Raw genomic sequence first — 24583 nt, 5'->3', positions numbered from 1 at the left:
CTGAAAAATACAATTCTCAGCAAAGCAGATAATAAACTTACATATTTTTGGCTGATAATTTTCTGCCAAAGATGAGTTATTACCACTATAACATGATGAGTTGGATTAGAAAGGCATTGTTCACATAGTCCACTGGATTAAAAAACAGGCAGATTTATTGGCTAAAGTACCAAGCTGGAAACCTGGAGATGTGGGAGATCCATCTTAGCATGAAAGCCACCTGGGTGGCTTTGGGCCAGTCACTTTCTCTCAGCCAACCTCACAGGATTGCTAGTGTGTGGAAAATAGGAAGAGGGAGTATTAGATATGTTCACTCCCTCAAGTTATTTGTAAAAATAATAAAGGCAGAATTAAAAAATGTAATTTACATAAATAAATGGCCTATAAGAAATTCCTACAATGGAGTATCCCTTTTATTTCTTGCTCCTTTTAATCTTATCCAGATACCTTCAACAGGATATTGAGGGACTTTAATTTCTTTCCAGCCATACGGGTTTAAAAAAAAAAACGCCCTAAAAACCACTCCATCTTTTTGTTCTACTTCTTTTGTACAAATAATATATATTCTCATGATTCTCATCCCATTAGGTTTCTGTGAAACTTAAGTCTTGTTTACTCAAAGTTAGGCTTTCTCCTGTTTTGTTACCTATGCATTAGGGCAGTGTTTCCCAACCTTGGCGACTTTAAGTCCTGTGGACTTCAACGCCCAGAATCCCCCAGCCAGCATAGCTGGCTGGGGAATTCTGGGAGTTGAAGTCCACAGGACTTAAAGTCGCCAAGGTTGGGAAACACTGCATTAGGGAACAGTAACATTCTTATTTGCAAATTCTTTGGTGTTCTTAAAACAAAATGCTTGGAGGCTACCAAAGTTCTAGCCCTGGTAGGGGAGTTAAGTTACAAGGATGGTATATTGCAGGGGCTATATGACCAGCAAGAAAAACCATACTAATTTATCTTCTGGTAACTGGATGTTTTATGACTGGCCTGTTTATCATGGCAGCCAGTATGAATATACAGACATTTTCTGAGTGTAACCACAAATATTCTCAAAAATTTAAATGTTACCAATGGCTAAATGAAAAAAGTAATAGCTTAATGTATCTGGGATAGGGATAGATAATATATCACCACTCAATCCATCAAACAGTTCTCATTCAGTTTTGTAAGGCTATAAATAATACAACTGTAAATATGAAAATCAATCCAAGCTATTTTACCATTACCTTCTCCTTTTTTTAAACATAATGCAGTATAAACATACTTGATACTCAATTTTTTTATGGTTATTTTAATTGTTTAAACACCAAGAATCTGCAAAAAAAACACCTTTCAATTCAAGATGCAATGAACCTCTGAGGCTAAGATTGTTTCATTAAGCTTTTCATGGTGCATACAGTACATTAACATTTACAAAAACTTCAAAAGTAGCTGCAAAAATACTGTCTTGAAAAGAAAATATAGTTTCTCTCTCAATTTCATAAAACCCTCCTAGTACAATCCATAAACTTAAGAACAAAATAAGACTTCCAAATACACTTTCAAATCAAGGCATCACCAGGTTTAAGGCCTTTCTACTGAAGGGGTTGCTAGAGGTGTAGGATGAAGATGTAGTTGAACATAGGATCTTTGGAGTCTTCTTAAAATGAATAAAAAGCTGAGTGTATTTCCACTCATGGGCTAAAAGGGTTGTAGTGTCAAGATGCAACTGTCGAGTTCAAATTTATTATAATAAAGAAAAATAATATATTCCATTGGCAGCTGCATCCCTCAAGAATGGCTTGGGCTTCAATTTTATTCTGAAAAGTTCTTTAAAAAAATAATTTTAGGAGGTCCACTTGGAAAAACTGCAAATAGGACATTCCTCCTTTGCTGTTCCTTCTTATGAAGGGACTCAAAATCTTTATCTCTAAGACACACCTTGAATAATTTACTTACTCAATTATCTGGTGCGGCATAATCATTAGGAAAGAAAATACTTCAAAGCATTTAGCTGATTGTATACCAGTAATGTGAGTGCCATACAGTGCAGAGCAGGATATGAAAAGAATCTTAACAGGGTATTGCAGGCTTGAGACCCCATGAAATACTACTCTGCTCAATTGTTACCCAGTAGCATCAACTGTTCAATCAGCATACATAAGTTCTGGTATTTTATATTCATTATATACTCTATTCTGTAGAAACCTTGAGAAACATCTCTAGGAACATTTAAACACCATCAATGAGCTCCTGCCTCACACAGCAAGCAGAGAGAAAGACAATTCTTGTAATTAATTGTCTTATGTATTCCAAATGAGAAGATGCTATCTTTGCTCTTTGGATACCAGAGTAGCAGAAAGACATTGACAGAGATGCTTAAGGAAAGGATGTGCTCCTTGAAAGGAATCCAATAGCAATCTTTACTTTAAGGCTGTTGCTGGGATCCCTCAGTTTCCCAGTATCAAGGCACTTTTTTTGTACAGGCCTTGGAAGGACCATGAATTTATTTTGCCTCTACTCCATTCCCTGTTCTTCAGACGGCTACAGAACTATGAAAAAGGGCAGTGTCTTCAGGTTGGTGCCGTTTCCAGGACTCCAAACCTAATGAAGGAGGATTTTTTGGATTTTCATTGAAGTTGTCTCCACTCAAGTCTTTCTGTAAAGTGAGGATGGGGACAGCGGTAGTGGCTTGGCAAGAAGAAAATGTGCCCGAGGACTTTGGGTTGGGAGAGGAAGAGAAGTCTCTGTACAGGATATTTGCTTTGGGAATAAGAGGCTTCATCAGACTAAACTGGCAGAAGGCAGAGCCTGTTGGTTTGAAGTAGACTTTGTTCTTATCAGGACAAGAAGGCAGGACAGACTGACCAGGCCTAAAAATAAAAAATAAAAATCAGAATTAAAAGGTATGTAAGAATTAATGCTAACAAGTATTTTATATTTTGATAGGTTACAGGTTGACAGTACAAGAAGTAAGACATTTTTAAAAAATAAGCATGGACTGTTGTGTCTTTCAGCAAAAATGGGAGAGCTGCTCACTAAGAGCCTGATGCAACAGACATGGTGCTTTGAAGGAAAACATTACCGGATTTAAACATTTTCAGTTTACAATGTACAAATTCTTTATTACAGTGTCATAAACCCACTAATGTGCACAGTAGTCCATCCAAAAGACACCATGATTGCCAAGAAAGAAATAGAATGAAAGTATCAAAGCATCTAATTACTTTTCAACCCTAAATATTATCATCCCAAATCAATTTTGTATATAGAATCATTGAACTGCTTTGGCAATGAAACAAATAGATGGATTGCATTCATACATTAGAAACTCTCCTCTAACCTTGTCTCAGAATAACTCAGTCCACACCACAAATGGGTGAGCCAAAACAGACAAGATTTCTAAATGATTAAAAAAAAAAGTATATTAGAAATCAGATAACACCTACATTTTGTTTTTATTATTGTTCACTTTGCACTTGAAATATATAGCATAGCAATATAGTTAGCAAAATGTAGGTGTCATCAGTTTCAGAGCAGGAGCAGGAGAGGAGAAAAACAAGACTACCTTGAATCAATCCTGATCTTAAGATCAGCTTTTCTCTCAAGATTACTATAAGAATAAGATGTGGGCAGATTGTAAGACAATATCTTTGAAAGACATTTAGTATAAAGATGACAAAATACATGACTATTAGTGCTTTGTGGAGTTGTTTGCATGCAACCCCTGAATTGGTTCTTACTTTTATCAGCATTATATGGAGGGCAGTTCTGTACTTGACCCTCAATTTTTTGCTCAATGTAGTTGCAAATATTAAAGGTGGCCTCTTACTTACACTACTTCCTCAGAAGCATGGATTTTTTCACAGCCCTCTGGAGGCTCTCGCTTGAATACATAGGTGTGGTTGGGGCGAGGAGACAGGGCAAAGGAAAGGTCTGGAGAAATGCTGCCATTTTCTGAAAGAGGAAAATTAGGGAAGAGAACCGATTCAGTCCGATTCAATCAAATAAACTTAGAAACAATGAAAGCTCAGTTAATATGCTACCTTTATCATATACCAGCAGGATTTCTGTTCCTCAGATAGAACTACATACAAGTAGAGTTATATATCTGATAGAACTGAAATACTGAAATGAAATCGTATTATGGATTTCACGGGATTTGGGACAGGCTGCCAAAGCAGTTTGCCTATCTATCAGATAGGTAGATAGCAGAGGCGGTGTTCAGCTGGTTCTGACCAGTTCTGGAGAACCAGTAACGTAAATTTTGAGTAGTTTGGAGAACCAGCAAATACCACCTCTGGATGGTCCCGCCCCCGATCTATTCGCTGCCTCCTGAGTCCCAACTGATTGGCTGGGTCTTCTTTTGTTGCCCTGCACAGGAGAACGGAACTGAGAATCAGATTAGTGGGGTGGGGAGGAAATGGGGATTTTGCAGTAACCTTCTCCTGCCACGCCTACCAAGCCACGCCCATAGAACTGGTAGTAAAAAATTTTGAATCCCACCACAGGTAGAGAGACAAACAGACAGATATCATTTATTTAAAACATTTATAAAGCTGCCCATCTTCAACCAGCTCTGGGCAGTTCCCAATTAGAAAAATTAGAAAAACTGGAATGTTTATATGTTATAAAATGAAAAACTTGATGGGAAAAAAAATTCAGTTCCGAAAGAAGCAAACATTGTCTCATCATTTCAAGGATGTCTATAAGGTATGGTTAAAAAAAAAGTGAAGATAGTGGCCATGACACACAATGCACATAAAAAGAAAACAGGTGGAGCTTTGCCCTTGTAACACTCTGCAGAGCAACCTCTGCCCACAGTTGCCAAAAAATGATAGCAGAACTTCTTGCCATTGGGGGGGGGGGGGAGGAGGAAACCCTTGTTCTAAAATAGGCTTAACCATTTATAAAACTCAGAAGAAAAAAATTACATTACCTCCGATATTCCAAGGGAGGGGATCATATTTTGTCTTCCAGCTACTATGAATCATAATTTTGGCCACATCCAAAATGTTTAGTTCCCAGCCGTCAAAACATTGTCCATCCAATATAAATAATTGGATCAAATTGTTTATACTAGGAATGTCAAACTTGCAGCCTTCAAGCTGGATGCATCACACGCTGGCCACGCCCACCCCTGGTTTAGTGAAGGGGGGGAGGGAAATCATGATACATCACATGACACGAGTTTGATACCGTTGGTTTACGCTAACATAACTGTAATTTTATTTATATTTGTATACATATAAGAGAGGTCTCTTTTTCATTCTTAACCCTTCCAGAATGCATCCCTCAAGTTGCTGAATGTTGAAGACCATTTAAAACAACAAGCCAGTAACACACACACACCCCAATTCAATTCTTCAAAGCTTTGTACAACAGCAGACTGCTACTAACCTAACCAACTTACCTCTACCTTTGTTCTCCAATACTAGCTTTGCTAAAAACCCGGGCAAATCTTCATCAGTTATCATCCGGGTAGGAGAAGGTGAGGATTGTTGAAAAGCCTCTGAAGGGGATGGAGAAAGAGGAAGGCTGCTGCAGGGGCTACTGTTGTTTTCCAGTGGTGGCAACCAGGAATCTTCAGTATTTCTTTGGAAAGGAAGTGGAGCTCTGTGCCCATCTGGGACCTCCAAGATCTAAAAGAAAGCACACCCAAAGAAGCAGGCAGGAATGAGCAGAGTCATGGGGAGACCTAGGCGACGTTTTAAAATATTTAAAGCATTTTATCCCTCTTCTTCCCAAAACATCACTCTAGCAATTTATATAACATAAATATTGGCAAAAGTATAGCCTATAAGCAGTCTTACAGTTACCAATAAAATTATTTAGGGAGAAGAGAAACCAAATGAAGCTAGCTCCTTCATCACTTGATGAAATATAGATATGCTTCAGAAATAATGGTATGAAGGGTATGAGCTAGAAAACTCAAAGGGATAACAATAATTTCCCCCGCACATATATCATATCCCATAGATAGGACTATCCATAATTTAGATTAGATGGCAATAATAGATTTGGTGTAAGGCAAAGAGTGAGGTGTGATGATACCATGATGAAATTTGACTGAAATGTGATATGCTTTTATAAGTGAGCCATAACTAAAGCACTCTAATTCAACTTTGTGAAAAAGACAGCAGAAGGTTAAAGACCATATTTATCAATCCTCAATGAGGGTGGCCTAGGTCAGTATTTGCTACCAGTACCGGACACAACCTTTGAAAAGAGTCAATAAAGATGAAATGCCCTGCAGGTGTACGTGAGAAAACTCTCCTACTTCCCCCCCCCAAACTTTACTAAGAAATCATTGGAGACTTATTTTTTTCTCATAGGTACACTATTACAAGTTCTATTGCAAAACCTCCTTGCTTTGGAGGTATTTGTGTGCAGTTCTGGAACCCCTTTGTTTTGCTGCCATCAATAAAAGCCCTTGAAGAATTCAATTTTTTTAAAAAAAATTCTATTCAACACCAGCAGCTTTAAGATATGTGAACTTCAATCCTAAAATCTCCCGCCTCTCCGCCCCCCCATTGCCATCGTTAAGAAATCTAGAAGGTGAAATTTCGCATATTATAGTTGCTGAAGTTAGCAAATACTGCTGTAATTCATTGTAACTGAATGGAAGGCAGGGAAGACATTGGTTGGTTAACACAGGAACATATTGAACATATTAGTTTCTATTAAGAAACTAATAATGGGGTTTAGAACAGATATATCTATTTCGCTAATTATATATACTGTATTTTTCGGACTATAAGAGCTCCAAAGTATAAGACACACCTAGCTTTTGGGGAGGGAAACAAGAAAGAAAATCTGTCTCTGCCTCCCAGCAATTTGCCTCCTTGCAGCAAATAGCATGGTCAGCTTCAGCACAGCCTGATTTAACACAAGCAGCTGACTGGCGGTTGGATCAGCCTCCCGAATATCACCAATCAGCTGTTCCAGGCTGTGGGGATTGCTGCCGCCCATTGGCACCACGGAGGCTGAAAACGGGATGCGCGGAGGCCAAAAATGGGGCGCGTGGAGGCTGCGATAGGTGGCAGTGGCAATGGGCAGCATTGGCGCCAATGGGCAGCGGCAATCTCCGCAGCCTGGAACAGCTGATTGACGGTATTTCGGGAGGCAGATCCAACCAATGAGCTGCTCATGCTAAATCAGGCTGTGCTGAAGCTGACCAGACTGTTTGCTGTTTCTTGCAAGGAGACAAATTGTTGGGAGGCAGAGACTGAAGGGTGGGTGTGGTGGTGGCAGATGGGGGGGACTTTGCTATCATTCGTTGTATAAGATGCACAAACATTTCCACTCACTTCTGGGGGTGGGGGGAGGAGCGCAGGTTATACTCTGAAAAATATGGTACCTTGTAAATATTAGCCTAGAACCCTAAAATTATTTTAAACTTTGTATCCCAAACAGGGGTAAGTATTCTCAGACTGAGATTCAGGTTGGAGTCGCTTTCAGACCTGGGTTTCAACCCATACCCCCAAGATTCCTTTCTCCAAGTTCCTTGTCTCTGCTGGGCTACACAGTGCGATGCCCACAGTTGCTATTTTCTAACTGGCAGTTCTATCCCAGAATCATCACAATCTCCTGCAAAACAAAACATAATTTGTCCTCAAAAGTGGACTTTACACATTTGCTCTGTCTGATGGTCTGCCTGTGAAGGACAATGCAGTGTATTTCTCTATGAAATATATATATTTATTCTTCATAGCTAGAAGAAATAACCAGAACTTCCCTTTCCTCATTATACAAATTTCAAAGTAGAGAATCCAAATCATGCATGGAAAAGCATGCCCTTGTTTTTGGATAGGAGCTTGGTAATTAAAACTAGCAGTGAAGACTGTGTAAACATCCAGCAAAAAATTGACATGTTCTGAGTTCCAGATAAGGTGACACTCATATCTCACCCCACCAGCCATAACTCACTCTGAGGAGTTCCTCGTCTCCTTGCTCCTTTACAAATATCTCTTCCAATTCCTGATTGATACTGTCGAAACTGTTGTGCAAAGAAGAGCTGCTCGATACAGTGCTCGGGGCTGGAAAAGTTGCAAATGGGGAACCCTACAAACAAGGACATTCAGTGTTGTATCAAGAAGTCACTAACACCTTGGTGCAAGCATAGAATATTCTCCAAGGTGGATGGATAGTACATAACTTTGTGGAATGACACGCCCCCAACTGTTATGAACATATGAAGTACTTTAAAATTTGGCAATTACTCCACCAATCCCCAATAGTTTGGCAGCTGCTCTTATTTCATGATTTAATGGACTATGCTTGCTAATGTCATTCCAATTTTTCCGAATTTTTGCAACATGCTGAATTATAATTTACTGCAGGGATCACATATAGCTAAGCTAATATATGGTTGGCTTTGTGTGAGGCTTTTTGTTTCATGTAAATATAGTCAATGGTTCTTACAGATGTTGCTCCAGACACTGAAGGCCAGGACCACCTGCATATCAATAAGATTCTTGCACTGGGCAATACACCTTTGCCCTCTAATTTTCAATGAAAATGGTAATTGGGAAACAATTGGGAAATGGACTGGTAAAGATATGGCTGATATAATCTGATGTGTCTAGTTTGGTTGTCAGAAACCCATGGCTTCAGAGCTGCATACGGCTCTTTCATCCCTCTGCTGCGGCTCCCTGTTGCCCTGTCGCAGCAGAGGGATGAAGGAGCTGTCACCCTGTTGTGATGGTGGTGATGGCCCTTAGTGCAGGAGCGAAGCGACCCTTCATTTGCCTTTGTCGTGGTACATTTGCTGTTGTGGCTTCCATGGCCTGACCGCTGCTCTCGCAGCGCCTTGTGCAGCAGCATGCTTCACAATGGGGGAGACTGGGTCCCTTCCTCCTGGAGCCCATTACAACGCGGAGTCCCAATGGGACCCTGTGTTGTCGTCGGCTCACTCTTGCTTCCCAGATGTCCGTTGCTTTTCCTGCAGAGCTGCCGGTGTTGTGATGCCCTGTCTCCCCACCAGCCAGCTGGTCTATAGCTCTCCACGGACCAGCTGATCATCGTTGTGTTGCTCTTGGGCTTGCTGGCCTCCGGCGCCAGTCCCATCACCCAGCACCAGTTCAGGGGTTCCTTCCCCCCTCCCCACTGGGAAAGAAGAGGGGAGGGAGGGAAAGAGAGAGAGGAAGAGAGAAAAAGAGAAACAAGAGAGAGGGAGGAGGGAAACAGAGGGAGGGATGTTGTGTATTTTAAAGGTGAAATGCGTCCCTGAAAGTCCTGGAAGTAGTTTTGTCATTTTGCTCATCAACTCATTGAGAGAAAGAGATGTGGGGGGCGGGGGGGAGGAGGAAGGGAAAGAGAGATGGAGAAGGAGAGGGAGGGAGGGAAGGAGGGAGGGGGGAAGGGAGGGAGGGGGAGAGAGAGAGATCCCCAATAGTTTGGCAGCTGCTCTTATTTCATGATTTAATGGACTATGCTTGCCAATGTCATTCCAATTTTTCGCATTTTTGCAACATGCTGAATTATAATTTACTGCAGGGATCACATATAGCTAAGCTAATATATGGTTGACTTTGTGTGAGGCTTTTTGTTTCATGTAAATATAACCAATGGTTCTTACAGATGTTGCTCCAGACACTGAGGCGAGAGGGAGAGAGGGAGAGAGGGAGGGAGGGAGGGAGGGAGGGAGGGAGGGAGGGAGGGAGAGGGAGATAGAGAGAAAGAGATAGATGTTGTGCATTTTAAGAGTGAAATGTCTCCCTGAAAGTAGTTTTGCCATTTTGCTCATCAACTCATTGAAAGGGAAAAAAAAAAAAAAGGGGGGGGGGGTGGAGAAAGATGAAGAACATTTTTACAGAACTATAAATATGTTGAGGCCTTTGAGGTGATTAGCCGGGAGGTGAGGTCAGATGTAACAAGAGGTAGCTGGGAGGCGAGGGCTTAGGCCATGCCCTCCCTGTTTTGTGGCTCCCGGTGTTTTTTTTTTTCTTTTCTGTGGGAAACGGGTCCAAATGGCTCTTTGAGTGTTTAAGGTTGCAGACCCCTGGTCTAGTTCATGCTGCATCTTAACTATGAATTGTAGTGAAGCTTTAAAAAAGTCATGCACAATCTCAATACACAATGCCAATATAATAACAGACATACAAAAATACCCATATTCCTTATATTATGCCTTACGTTGAAGGAAAATAATTGCTCCAGCTTCCCTATACAAGCCATTTAGAATTGAATACTTTACTTTAGACAAAAAAAATTCTCAATAAAACTTTCCTTCCCTCAGTCTGAGAGAGTTTCTGTTTCCTGCCATTTTCTAATAGGAACATTAAAGAAAAGATACAAAAAAGAAGATACCTTGCTTGATGGGGCCATGCTATGATTGCCTTGGGTGGAAAAGCTCTGGTCTTTCTCTTTGCTATTCCAAACAGCAAGCTTTGTTCGCTGGAGCTGTTGCTTCAGTTTAGCAATCTAGAGAATGAAAAGTTACTAGTTTTGCGTAGAGTAATGGATGAGGTTTGCTTTTTAATTTATTTTTATTCCACCTTTATTATTTTTATAAATAATTCAAGGTGGCAGACATACCTAAAACTCCTTCTTTATCCCATTTTCCCCTTAACAATAACCTTGTGATTTGAGTTGGGCTGAGACAGAGTAACTGGCCCAAAGACACCCAGCCAACTTTCATGCCTAAAGCAGGACTAGAACTCACAGGCTCCCAGTTTCTAGTTTGGTGTCTTAATCAGTAGACCAAACAAATCAATAAACTGAGATGCAGTCCACAAAAGATAGATGTATTGATGGTGGGCAATACATCTGTTCACTTAAATGGTGTCCTGGAGAATTGCACTCTCTCTGATCAACTGCAGAGAGAAGGAGTACAGACATTTCAAGGCTTGCTAGTTTTACTGAGCTCCATCATTACTACCTCAGGAATTCTTCTTTGTGAAATGCTACTGATTTATTATGGTTTAAAGTATTTTTTTAAAAAAATTATTATGTATTTGGTTTTCGTAAGGCCTTGAAAACCATGATAGCCAAAAACAAGTATCCCAGTATTTGTTAGGTAATAGACAAATAAACAAAAATAAATATATGCAAATAAGGTTATCAGAGCATAGGAAATCTAATGTTTTAATTTTTTAAATCTTGTAAACAAATTTCATCTCTGAATCCCTGTTCTGAAGGGTCAACAGTTCTGATTTTGTGTTATATTCTCTTTTAAAGAGTGATCATAAAGTGCACCTAATTAGCTTAACCTTGAGTGTGAATAGAATGTATGATTTTTTAAAATAAAAAATAAAATAAAATAAACCTACCTGCACTAAACCTACCTGCAGAGTAACCATTCTTGTTTTATAGAAAAGAATAGAAAATAATGTTGCTAAAACAAGAAGAACTCTGGCAATTTAATCCTTTTTGCACATTACATAGTGGTAAGATAAATGGCACTTGACATATCAAGTGATCATCTTACCTCTCTACGATGATCCATATTATTCCATGAGGCAGATCGCTTATGATCTGCAACTTTTCCCACCTCTGACTCATGCCAAGATACTGGAGTCTGCAAAGAGGGAGGAAGGGACGAGCTATCAATATCGGATCAACATTTTGAAGTTTAGAGAGATTAGTTCCAATGTGGCAATCTTCTTCCTAGGAGCTATTCTGAAAGAATACTGTTAGTTAAATTATTCTAAAAGGACAGAATCAAAAATATGAATCTCTTTCCTGTACAGAAAAAAGCTCAAATTAAAGATTTCATAATTTTTCCTTCAAGAAAATAATCCTAGAACTGATTTTAGGGAAGATAATCGTGCACAATTACTTGAAGCACTGATATTCAGAAAGAACTGGTTCCAGCAGCACTTTATGCCTTGAGTGTTTTAAAGTTATGTCTTATTGAGCACCTTAGCAAAAATGCTGGATATTTCATGCTCTCTCAGATGTGTGGATTTCATCTCCTAGAATTTTCCAGCCAGCATGTTAGGACATTCTAGTCATATTGGCGAGGAATTCTGGGAACTAGTCCTGGCATATATATAGAGTGCTAAGATTGAGAAAAACTATACCTAATAAACTACATGTATATGAGTCTAAATATATTTCACATCCCACCCCATTTCTGCAGGTACATCAGATTTCCCATACTTTGTGATGGGTAGTCACTCTTGGACCCAAAGATAAGAGATTATTACATGGAGTAAGAAAGCTCACATAAGCGCAGGCCTCAGTGGCAGTCTCAATGTAAGGACGGCCTTCCTCTTTGGGGTCTTGGTTGGGAAATCATGGAGTTGAACTCCAAAACGCTTGGAGACACTCAGACTGAAGATGGCTGATATAAGAAGAACATTGTTTGAAGTACTCACTGCACTGAAGGGTGACAGTGACACTGATAATTATTATTATCACTAATTATCTGCAAGACTTCTGTAAGAAAATATACACTCAATTCCATTAAGCGGATTTGCCCTTCACTGTAACTGATGTCAAGTAGCTTGCCATGCAATTATGCTAACAGGTACATTCAGTGCCGAATGTTGGATTGCACAGAAGTGAAGATAATTATAATATTGAAAAGTCAGAGTACTTCCAGATAAAGTACTTGCCAGCTTAGGCATTCTATACTCCCCATTTACAATATAAACTAAGGGACAAATATTCTACCAACAGTATAGGAGATTGAGCTGCTAAAACATTTGTATTTCCTCGTTTCTAAGTATATATTACCTGTCACAATTAAGTATCAAGATTTTCTCTTTTGGTTCTCTTCACCCTGATCCTCTAATTTCACAACTACCAGAAGTAATTTTAGGAGGATTCATTTTGTACCCCAAATTTCTATTAGACAGGCTGCAAAAAAATCCTAAGGGGCCTATCCAGAACACAAAATTGATCTTCAACAGAGTACTTGTTATAAAATAGAAGACTACTACTAAATAGCTACTTCTGCAAGCAGCTATTTTGAAAAACCTTGGAGAGAAAATGGATGGCACAGCCTCAACAGCTGAGCAACTATAAAAGTTTAGGAGCTAAGGAACAACATTCTCAGTGAAAAGGCTTAGCAAAAGTAAGGAGAAGAACTGCAGAGGAGTTGCAGGCAAGGGCTAAATACTGTTTGCAAAGGTCCCTCCTCTGCTAGAAATACTCCTCTGCTAGAAATGCTGTGTGAAAAGTGACCTTTTTGTTTAGCAAGCATTTTGGGGCAGGAGCACATAATCAGCCACACTTCTAGTGAATTGAAGAAAAAAAAGTCATTAGCCAATTGTCAGCCGTGGTAGACAATTCCACCAAAACAAACAAGGGATCCAGGCTCAAACCATAGAACCATTAAATCACACTATAGAAGTGTGATTTTAAAAAAAACCCTCTGGCCATGATCCCAGATGAGTGTGGGACAGCTTCCTGTCCCAGTGACTAGCTTCCAAGCTATTAAGCTAGCCTCTATGAAGAAAACATACAGCGTGCTACAGAAGATAGGCAAAGTTGTATCTGAAGTTTATTTTTCTGTTTCTATGGATGCAAAGATGGAATCCTCAAGAATAGCCAGTTCCCCATCTATTCCTCCACCCTAGGCTTCCTTGAGAAAAATGTCTGAGAACAAAAACAGTATCTCTATGCTGAGTTTATCCAAGGCTTCAAGAAGCAACCTTAGTTCAGTTCAACCTTATTTCACTCCCCATATAAATTTATCTGGAATATGTATCTTAGTTGAAGACTATGTTGAACTGGTGGAAATCTTGGCTGAATTGATGTAGGAGAACTGCATAATGGAGTACAAAACTGTTTCTGTATTAAAATCCATTAAAACCTTTGAGTGCATCCGATGTTCAAAATGTACTGGATGGAGACCGAAAATAAATCTTAATATTTATGTACAGCAGAACCTCTGGTCATGAACGCTCCTGACCACGACCAAATTGGGTTCCAACCAAAAAAATTCACAATTATTTTTTTGCAGCCAATTTCCCCTTCCGCGCCATTTGTTTTGCAAGCGCCAAATTTCCAAAATTAGGTTTGGGTCATGACCAAATTGGTTTGCGACCAAAGTCATAGAACAAACTATGACTAGAGGTTAGAGGTTTTACTGTATATTTGTAAGGGTTCCAAGTAATACACTTAGCAAAAGAAGACTCTGGGTTTGAAGTTCCTCCAAGTTCCATTTTATTAGAGATGTCATATTGGCACATCTGGGAAAACCCAAATCTGAAAGTTTACAGGTTTTGCCCACCCAAAAGAAAGTTCAAGTCCCTGCCCAGCACCCATATATGTCCATCATATGATCCAATCAGGCACCATCCAAAACTGGAGATATCTCCCAGTTACATCATCACAGCTGCAGGGCAAGGTGTCCTTGACTCTCTGAGAAAAGAATGTTATTTTGACTATATATCAGTCATACTCTAAATAATCCTCCCTCCCATTTTCCCACAGTAGAAAATGTGGCAGGCCTGAAGGCCCAATGTAAAATGTGGCTTCCAGGTCTGACAATATTTTTTTTGTTTTATCATAAAAGGTAAAATACAAAACAGAAAAACAATCAAACAAAACAACGGCATATGTCCAGAACTAATAACAACAAAAGTTGGTGTACAAAAAAGAGAGAAAGGTGATCCACATATGAAATAAATCTAATATTTAACGTATAGAATCCACCTTGACTGGATGCTGAGAAAGGGCAAACAACAGTAAATTAACCCCTTTTACAAACACACACAGACACACGCACTCAAGTAAGAGCAGTCAACAGGTTAAGCTGAACATTATATAATCTTCAAATCCCCGTGTTAGCAATCTGTTGTTTGTTTGTTTTTTGGCACATAGAAAGTTCACAAATGGTTTCCAGTCTCTTTTAAAGCTGTCTAGTCCATTATCTCTGATCAAAGCAGTTAATATCACAATCTCTGCTAATTCAGTCAATTTTAAAATTCATTCTTCAACATCCTTCTTAGGCATCCTTTTTTTCTTTCCAGTGCTTGGCAAGTTCAATCCTCACAAACTTTAATATTAATTTACAATATAACTTTGACAAGTTATTACTTCCCAGTATGAGGAAGTGTTTAGAAACTGCAACTTGGTTAGGCTTGAGGCATCAAATTCTGCAGATCTGCTTTAAAGTACATTACACAAATTTCCCTCCTCGTGGTTTATTTAAGATGCAAGGAGATTTATCCCATTCTGTCCCTGCCCTGCGCCCCCAGCCATATGACACAGTCTAATCAACTGCAAATGTGTGTTTCAATACCTGTTTGGTAAAACTGTCAACAAAGAGACAACCTTACTTTCAATCCTACTTGTGCCCAACCCTGAAATCAGGCAGCCTATTAAGAGGAAGGAGCCAAAATGCAATGTTCTGCCTTCTTAAGAACTGGTCTAAGAGGGGAAAAGAAAATGTTTTATTGATTAGAGCTTTTGAAACTAAAAGTCTATAATAACTTTAAAAGGTATCACATGAAGTCACTGTATTCAACAAGTCCAGACTCAGTAAATTTCCTGCCAGGATTAAGAAATCTTGGTCCCTCCTTGGCTTTAGGAAAGCTGTAAAGACTTACTTGTTCTGTCTTGCAAAGATGGAGACAGTGTTATCCCTGGAGGTGGGGTTCAGGGAAATACAAGTTTTATCTTTCTGATTTAAAATATTTTTGGTTCTTTTATTTTTGAATAAAACAATGAGAGTTTGGGAGAACGAAGCATATAAATAGAATAAATAAATAATAAATCTTAACTATGGAACTATTGAAAAAGAGAGTATGGGAACTGCCCAGCTCCATGGAGAACAGTCGTGCCAATAGTAAGCCAGTAAATAATTAATTAACTAGAGTGATAGATTTATTGCTTGTCACATCAATTTCAGCAGGCAGCAAGGCACAAGCTGTGTCTATTTTCAAACAGAATAGAAATAGAAATAAGAATAGAATAGGTCTTTATTGGTCAAGTGTGATTGGACACAAGGCATTTGCTCCGATGCATAAACTCCCGGTGTACATACAAACAGCAAAGCAATATGGTCATAAGATACCAATGGGAGAAGGTAATAGGAAAGATGAGAAGGAAAGCAGTAATATAGCCCTACTACATGGGTAAATATTCCTAGACATAAAAGATCTAGTTAGGAAGCGATGGGTATAGGGGAATTCCATTCAGAAGGTTGAACAATGCAGAATGCCCTAAGGTCGCCTGACTTTAAATATAGTATCTCACTTTCTACCGTGGAATAGAAAATTTCAAAAATTATTATGCTAATGGTGGTCAAAATAGTTTCCACATCGAGGAAAGAGGAGGAAACTGTTTTGAGAAGCAATCAAGTCTGAAAACCACAAGGACAGATAATCTGCCGGAAAGGCATAACCCAAAAGTCTTATCCCCAAAGTTTTAAAATATTTTGCATGATAACAATAGATAGCAAGCTACACGCGGCACCTGTGAAATGTGCAGAGAAAGGAATCTTACAGATGGTGGGAACCTTCTTGTTACAACTCATTGTGCGAGTGTATTTATGCATGCAGTCAAGCCATTATTTTGCTCATAAGGGAAATATTTATTATATATGAAGAAGGTTGAAACAGCTTTCTTCATTTAAACTATTGAACTTAGTTCCAGGCCATGTATTGGATTCCAGAAGATTCATCCTGTTGGATCCATCCATGAAGATACACACTGAATTTCTTTTTGGCAGACCAAGGTCGGGGTGCAGATGACACCAAGATGGCAGGAATAGCCAACACTCCAGAAGATAGGCTTAAGATACAGAAGGATCTTGACAAACTTCAACATTGGGCACTATCTAATAAAATGAAATTCAATGGTGAAAAGAGTAAGATTCTACATTTAGGCAACAAAAATGAAATGATCAGGTACAGAATAGGTGGTACCTTGTTCAATAGTAGTAACTGTGAGAGGGATCTTGGAGTCCTAGTGGACAACCATTTAAATGAGCCAGCAGTGTGCAGCATCTGCCAAAAAAGCCAACATAGTTCTAGGCTGCAAAAACAGAGGGATAGAATCAAGATCACGTGAAGTGTTAATACCACTTTATAATGCCTTGGTAAGGCCACACTTGGAATACTGCATTCAGTTTTGGTTGCCATGATGTAAAAAAGATGTGGAGACTCTAGAAAGAGTGCAGAGAAGAGCAACAAAGTTGATTAGGGGACTGGAGACTAAAACATATGAAGAACGGTTGCAGGAACTGGGTATGTTTAGCTTAAGAGAAAGAAGGACTAGGGGAGACATGATAGCAGTGTTCCAATATCTCAGGGGTTGCCACAAAGAAGAGGGAGTCAAACTATTCTCCAAGGCACCTGAGGGTAGAACAAGAAGCAATGGGTGGAAACTAATCAAGAAGAGAAGCAACTTAGAACTGAGGAAAAACTTCTTGACAATTAGAACAATTAATCAGTGGAACAGTTTGCCTCCAGAAGTTGTGAATGCCCCAACATTGGAAGTCTTTAAGATGATGTTTGATAGCCATTTGTCTGAAATGGTATAGGGTTTCCTGCCTAGGCAGGGGGTTGGACTAGAAGATCTCCAAAGTCCCTTCCAACTCTGCTATTGTATTGTATTCAAGGGGTGGACCCAGAAACAATCCCCATCACAGCTGACCTTTCTATGGAGTTATTTTGCCCCATGAAGTCTGTATGAGACATCCCTACATCTTTATTTTTTTGTAAAGCAACAAAGATCTTAGAGAAGAATATCGGATAGGAATTATAAATTGACTATGGCCTCGCCTTATCAAGAAAATCTATATAAAATGTTCTACAGACGGCACTTACCCCCAGCAAGACTGGCAAAAATGTTTAATAACTTGTCTACAAAATGTTGGAAATGCAATCAGTCCCCAGGCACATACTACTACCACATGTGGTGGACGTACAACAAAGCAAGAAAATATTGGGAGAAATTACATAATTGGATGGAAGAGACAACTAAACAAAATATAGATTCGAAGCTGGAATTATATCTGTTTGGAATAATACCAGAGGTTTACGATAAAGGGACCACATTGTTAGTTTTACATATACTGACAGGAGCAAGGATTATATTTGCCAAATACTGGAAAAATAAAAACTCTGCCGGATGAGGAAGTAATTTGGAAAATTTTAGAATGTGCTAAAATGGATAGATTTACTTTTAAAATCAAGGATAAAGAAGACACAGAATATTACCTGATATGGAGCAGTTTTTATGAGTGGCTAGAGACAATGGATAGGAATTAGAGCAGTGTTTCTCAATCTTGGCAACTTGAAGATGTCTGGACTTCAACTCCCAGAATTCCCCAGCCAACATTCGCTGGCTGGGGAATTCTGGGAGTTGAAGTCTAGACATCTTCAAGTTGCCAAGATTGAGAAACACTGAATTAGAGGAAAAAAGACGATGAATGTCTGTATTAAAATAGAGATGGTTTTCAACTATGATAATATATAAAATGTAAATAGGCCAAGATATAAGAAAATTCAGTGTAAACTATTTGGTTATACTATTACAATTATATTTAATACAAGTGTTATCATATTATAGTTACTGTTATGAGCTCATGTGTTAATATTTACCATGAGTTTTTTATTCTGGTCTTTGTCTGTGTAACTGACATACCCTGTATTCATGCACTGTATTCAAAAATACTTGTAAGTAAGTAAATAAATGTAAATGTAGATAGATAGATAGATGGATAGATAGATAGATAGATAGATAGATAGATAGATAGATAGATAGATAGATAGATAGATAGATAGAGCGAGAGAGATAGTGAATGACCATTGGCTTACCTGAAGGGTCCTTTTCTGTACACCGCGGGAGAGTCCAAGCAATGGGTTAATTCAGTCTGCTTGCCCTTAGGACTGAGGAACTATTTTTCCTTAAGCCACACCTCCTCCTGGTGTGCTCAATCCCCCAGAATTCTTAGAAGGAGTCAGTTCGTGCGGACGGAGCGAAGCGTCCAAGATGATGTAATGTTGACACGAGGAACCCGAATCCCGGCCTTGAGAGCCAGGGTGGGTTGGACTCTCCCGCGGTGTACAGAAAAGGACCCTTCAGGTAAGCCAATGGTCATTTTCCTGTACACCGCTTGGAGAGTCCAAGCAATGGGACATACCAAAGTTATTGTCCATCTGGGTGGGCAGAAGAAGGCTCCCGGGATTCGGTCTCTGACACAACCGCCTGGAGCACACGCCTGCCGAAAGACGCCTCAGCCGAGGCGAAAATGTCCAGTTTATAGTGTCGCACAAATGGAGAAGGAGAGGACCACGTAGCGGCCCTGCAGATGTCCAGGATCGAGGCCTGGGTGGCCCAGGCCGCTGAAGTAGCAGCACTTCGTGTGGAGTGTGCAGTGATGCCGCGCGGGACGGCCTTGGATTGACTTTCATAGGCAGTCGCAATGCAAGCGCGAAGCCACCTGCCAATTGTGGAGGAAGTGACCTTCTTCCCTAGGGAACCGGGCTGGAAGGAGAGGAAAAGAGCCTCTGACTTCCTGAATTCCGCAGTACGAGCGATGTAGACCTTCAGGGCCCTCCTGACATCAAGATTGTGCCAGGATCGCTCTCTGGGATGCGACGGATGAGGACAAAAATTTGGCAACACAATGTCTTGCGCTCTAGGGAACCATGAGTTTACTTTGGGGGTAAAGGTCGGGTCCAGCCTCAAAATGACCCTGTCAGGGTGGATGACGCACAGATCCTGGCGAACAGAGAGAGCCGCCAGCTCCGAAATCCGGCGAGCTGACGTGATGGCAATCAAGAAGGCCGTCTTCAGCGTCAGGAATCGAAGAGAAGTAGTGCGTAAGGGCTCGAATGGAGGGCCAGAGAGAGCCCGCAGGACCACGGACAGCTGCCAAGTAGGATAGCGATGAACGGTGGGAGGGCGAAGGTTAGAAGCGCCCTTGAGGAAAAGACGCACCTTCGGGATTTTGCTGAGAGGCAAAAGGTGGTCGCCCGACCAGACAGTAGACAAAGCCGCCACTTGGCGTCGAAGGGTGTTCGGGGCCAGGCCCTTGTTGAGTCCCGCTTGAAGGAAGTCAAGCACTCTGGGAACAGGCGCGGTCGTCGGCTCGATGAGCAGCTCCTCACACCACTTGGCGAAGGCGGCCCAGGACGCATCATAAATCCTAGTGGTTGAAGGGCGTCTAGCCGCCTGAATGGTGTTCACTACCTCCTCCGACAGGCCTTGGTCTTTTAGTTGGTCCCCCTCAAGTGCCAGACGGCCAACTGGAGCCACTGGGGCTCTGGGTGAATCACGGCCCCCTGGCTGAGGGAGATCTGGTCCGGAGGAATGCGCCACGGAGGAGACACCGACAGGTGGACAAGGTCGGCAAACCACGACCTGCGGGGCCAATGCGGGGCCACGAGGAGGACCTCTGCTCCCTCTGCGATGACTTTGGAGATGAATTGAGGAAGGAGAGGCAGGGGAGGGAAGGCATACAGTAGCTCGCGGGGCCACTTGCAACGCAGTGCGTCTGTCCCCTCCGCCCCCGGGGTGAAGAACCGGGAGTAGAAGCGGTCGAGCTGCTTGTTGTCCCTGGACGCAAACAGGTCTACGGCCGGAGTCCCGAATCTGTCGGACATCTGGTGGAACAGGCGAGGGTCCAGTTTCCACTCCGCAGGATCTATGGTCGTCCTGCTCAGCCAGTCGGCCTGTGTGTTGTCCACTCCGGAGATATGGTCGGAGCGAAGGGATTCCAGATGGCGCTCCGCCCAGCGTCCCAGGGACTCCGCCTCTCTCATCAGTGCTCTGGATCTGGTGCCGCCCTGGCGGTTGATGTGGGCCTTGGTGGCCACATTGTCCGTCATCAGAAGCACATGTTGACGATGGATGGACCGGCTGAAATGGCGCAGGGCCAGGCGAGCAGCTCTCAGTTCCAGCAGGTTGATGCTGTAGCTGGTTTCCACTTGGGACCACTTGCCCTGAACAACCAGGGACCCCATGTGGGCTCCCCAGCCGGAGAGGCTGGCGTCTGTGGTGATGATCAACCTCTCGGGCTCCTTGAATAGGTGGCCCTTGAGGATGGCCGGAGACACCCACCAGCGGAGAGACCTCTTCACGTCCGGGGGAACTCGAATCGGCCTGGTAGAGTTGCTCCTGGATGCCCTCTGGTGCGGCAGCAGCAGCCACTGAGGAGACCTGGAATGCAGGCGGGCCCACGGCACGATGGAAATGCAGGAGATCATTTTTCCCAGCAGCTGCGACAGAAGGACCACTGGAGCCTGCCTCAAGCTCAACACCTTGTGGGTCATGGACCTTAGACCGGTCAACCTGTCTCGGGAAAGGAAAACCCTGCACAAGTTGGTATCTATCACCGCCCCCAGGTGTACAAGTCTGTTGGTTGGAGTGAGATGGCTCTTCTCTATGTTTAGAGTGAAGCCGTGATTTCTGAGGGATCTCATAGTGGTTTGGAGATCCCGAAGGGCCTGCTGCCTGGACGACGACTGGATCAGGATGTCGTCCAGGTAGCACTGGAGCCTTATGGGCCTGCGTCTTAGCTGAGCCGCCACTACCGCCAGCACTTTGGTAAACGTCCGAGGAGCGGACGAGAGGCCGAATGGAAGAGCTTTGTACTGGAAGTGGCGACCCGCATAATAGAAGCGCAGGAACTTCCTGTGCTGAGGACGGATGGGGATGTGGAGGTATGCCTCTTTGAGATCTATAGATGTGAGAAGATCTCCCTGTCGAATCCCCGCCAGAATGGACTGCAGAGACTGCATCTTGAACCTCCGGTAGGCGATATGCCTGTTGAGGTTCTTGAGGTCCAAGATGGCTCTCCACCCCCCCGAGTTCTTTGGCACCAGGAAGAGGATGGAGTAAAACCCCCTCCCCTCTTCGCCTTGGGGAACTGGTTCCACGGCCCTGATGTCTAGGAGATGACGGACTTCCTGGTCCATACGCTGCCTCTTTTGGGGGCAGGACGGGACAGGGCACCGGATGAAGGTCCGAGGGGGAAGGGACAGGAATTCCAGGGAGAGGCCTTCCCTGACTGTCTGCAGAACCCAAGCATCCTCGGTGTTCTGGGCCCAATGGGAGGCGAACAGCTGGAGGCGACCCCCGATGGGCGCCAAGCCCTGGCAGTCACTTTGACTTACGGAACGGCCTGTTGGAGGCCCCACCGCGGTTATACTTGCGGAAGCCGAACTGCTGCCTGCCTCTGTCCCGAAAAGGCGCTCTGTCTTGGGACCTGTCGCCCTGCTGGCCGAAGGACCTATTAGAGGGAGAGAAGGAAGAGGCAGAGGTGGAAGGCTCGGAGGCACGAAAGGACTGCCTCCTAGAGTAGGGAGCGGCCTTACGTTCCTGCTTTTTATTTAGAGAAGGTAGGATCTTCCTCTTGTCCTTGGACTCAATGAGGAGAGGATCCAGGGACTCGCCAAACAATTTGGACCCCTTAAAGGGGGCGGAAGCCAGTTTCCATTTGTTTTTCTGGTCCGCTTGCCAATGTCGGAGCCAGATCAGTCGACGGGAAGTTATGTTAGAACCGAGGGCCCTGGAGGCAAATTTGGTGGCATTGAGGGACGCGTCAGCGGCATACTGGGAGGCCGCGATTATTTTTGACACGTCCTGGTGGAGACGTATGTCTCCCGCCGGAAGCTTATTTAGGAGCTCGCGCAGCCAGATCACAGAGGCCCTATTAAAAAAGGAAGCGGAAGAAGAGGCCCTGATGGCCCAGGCAGCCGCCAGATGGGTCTTGTGGCACGCCTTTTCCGCCTTCTTGTCCTCCGCCTTAAGGCCTTCCAGGAGGTCGGCCGGTAGCGAGGAGTTGGAAGTGAGCGCAGCGATGGGCGGGTCGACAGTGGGAAGGGCCAGAAGGTCCTCCAACACTGGCTCCATAGTATAAAGCTTCCTATCTACCCCACTGGGAGAGGATTGCGTGGCTGGCTGAGCCCACTGGCGCTGGATTAAGTCGAGGAACAGCCCCGGGACCGGAACCAGCTCTTGCTGGGGCGCTGGCACATCAAACATGACCGCATTGGGATTAGCCGGAGGGGCATCATCCGCCGGCGCGGTCGGCTTGGGCTTGATCCCCACCCTGGTGGCAGCCTTGACCTTGTGAAGGACCGATTTAAAAAGGCTGGGCTTGAAGAGACCCGCAAAGGCGGGCGCTTCGGGGGGAAGGTCCTCGTCGTCCGAGAGGCCTAGCACCTCCGGGTCAGGGTCCTCAATGGCAGAGGCCTCGCTGACCACCGAGGATTCCAGGGAAGGATGGCGAACACGCTTGCTTGGGGGCGGAGCTGCCTGATCGGGTTTGGGACCCCTAGGGGCCGCTGCAGCAGGGCTTTTGAATTTCATGGCCTCCGTGATGCCCTTGGCAATGGCGCGGGCCATCAGCTCCTGCATGCGGGGCGATAACTCCTCAGAGTCAGAATCGGGATCCAAGCCCTCTTCTAGGGGGGGTGAAGCCTCACCCTGCATATCGTCTATGCTAGCATCCCCAGGGGGAGGAACCTGTTCACAGGCCCAAGAAGGGACCGGGGAAGCCGGCTCTGCAAAAGACCTATTAGGGGATAGGTCCTGGGATTCCACCTCCTCGGCGAGGACCGACTGGAGATCTTCCCGGGAGGGAGGGGCTCCTGAGAGGGACTGCACCCTGTCTGCCTGGCGTCTGGCCTTCTCGAATTGCTTGTCAAGGGCCCGCTGGCGCCTTTCAGCATCCTTGGCCTCAGCTACCGAAGGGGTTCTGGAACGCTGTTTCCCAGAGCTACCCCCACCACTCTTGCCCGCACCCCCACTCCCCGAAGAGGAGGAACCCTTGCTAGGGGCCTGCGAGAGGCTCGGCCTAGCGTCTTGGGAATCGGGAGGACTGGGCAGGTCCATAGTCAATGACCACACAAGATGGAGCAAGGCTATGATAAGGCAGAAGGATAGATATAGACTGGGTGCTGTAATGGGAAACAAAACGAGATGATCGTTAAAATTGCCATATATACAATTAATCGAATCAATACTATGAAATCATCCCATGTTTCACACCAGTCGGAGGCCCAGGGGTAGGATTGGGGCCTGCACCGAGGTGCAAGGCTCCGCAGGAGAAGCAGGGAGGAGAATGACTATAGAAAAAATCTTCAGGCCTGCGCTTACTTAAGGCCTCCTCCCTGAGCCGGTATGATGACCGTTGGAATGGCACAGGAACCAGCGCCGCTCGCAAAAATAGACAAATGGCGAAGGTGGCGATCCTAGCCCGAGAAACCCTTGCTAGGCCCTGCCACCTCCAGCGGCCTCCTGACAACGAGGCTGATGCAAAATGGCGGCCATGGCTGGGCGCGCTATTTTCGCGCCTAAAAATGGCCGCCGCAACAGCGTGGGGCTAAGGGAGAGCGAGGGGCGAACGCGCCTCGCAATGGCGACGATCGCCCACTCCTCCCTGCGGCAGAGGTCCTCTAGCAGGCCGGGGAGCAAAAAAACTTCGACGAAAATAACAAACGAGGGGCCTGGGGACTTAGGAACCTCGCCGCTGCAGCCGCGCCGTTTTAAACGACAAGCGGCAGGCCTCCGAAGCCGTCCCAAGAGGATCGGCTGAGGGGCACCCCCCACCACCTTCCAGCTTACCTCCTGGCCTTCAAGTGCAGATTCTACTGAAGAAAGTCGCAGAATTGAAGAGAGAAACGTCTCACGAGGTTGGGGAATATTAGAGAAAAAAAAAATTTTAAACGCAATTAGAGAGTCCAAGCCAAAA

General features: G+C 43.6%; 1 protein-coding gene across 1 annotated transcript in view; it reads right to left on the bottom strand.

Moving 5' to 3' along the window:
- Window positions 1–966: 966 nt before the first annotated feature.
- The window catches only part of FAM117A (family with sequence similarity 117 member A), a 40635-nt gene continuing 17018 nt past the window's right edge, over window positions 967–24583 (bottom strand). The window contains exons 3-8 of the mRNA XM_081970826.1: window positions 11408–11497; window positions 10288–10401; window positions 7906–8040; window positions 5390–5618; window positions 3813–3933; window positions 967–2849 (exon numbers count right to left, since the gene is read on the bottom strand). Of these exons, the coding sequence (XP_081826952.1) occupies window positions 2513–2849; window positions 3813–3933; window positions 5390–5618; window positions 7906–8040; window positions 10288–10401; window positions 11408–11497 (1026 nt within the window). The 3' untranslated portion in view covers window positions 967–2512. The remainder of the gene's footprint in view (window positions 2850–3812; window positions 3934–5389; window positions 5619–7905; window positions 8041–10287; window positions 10402–11407; window positions 11498–24583) is intronic.

This window comes from Natrix helvetica, assembly GCF_964273705.1.
Source record: "Natrix helvetica genome assembly, chromosome: Z".
Lineage (NCBI taxonomy): Eukaryota > Metazoa > Chordata > Lepidosauria > Squamata > Natricidae > Natrix > Natrix helvetica.
This window is presented reverse-complemented; position numbering and strand designations above follow the sequence as displayed.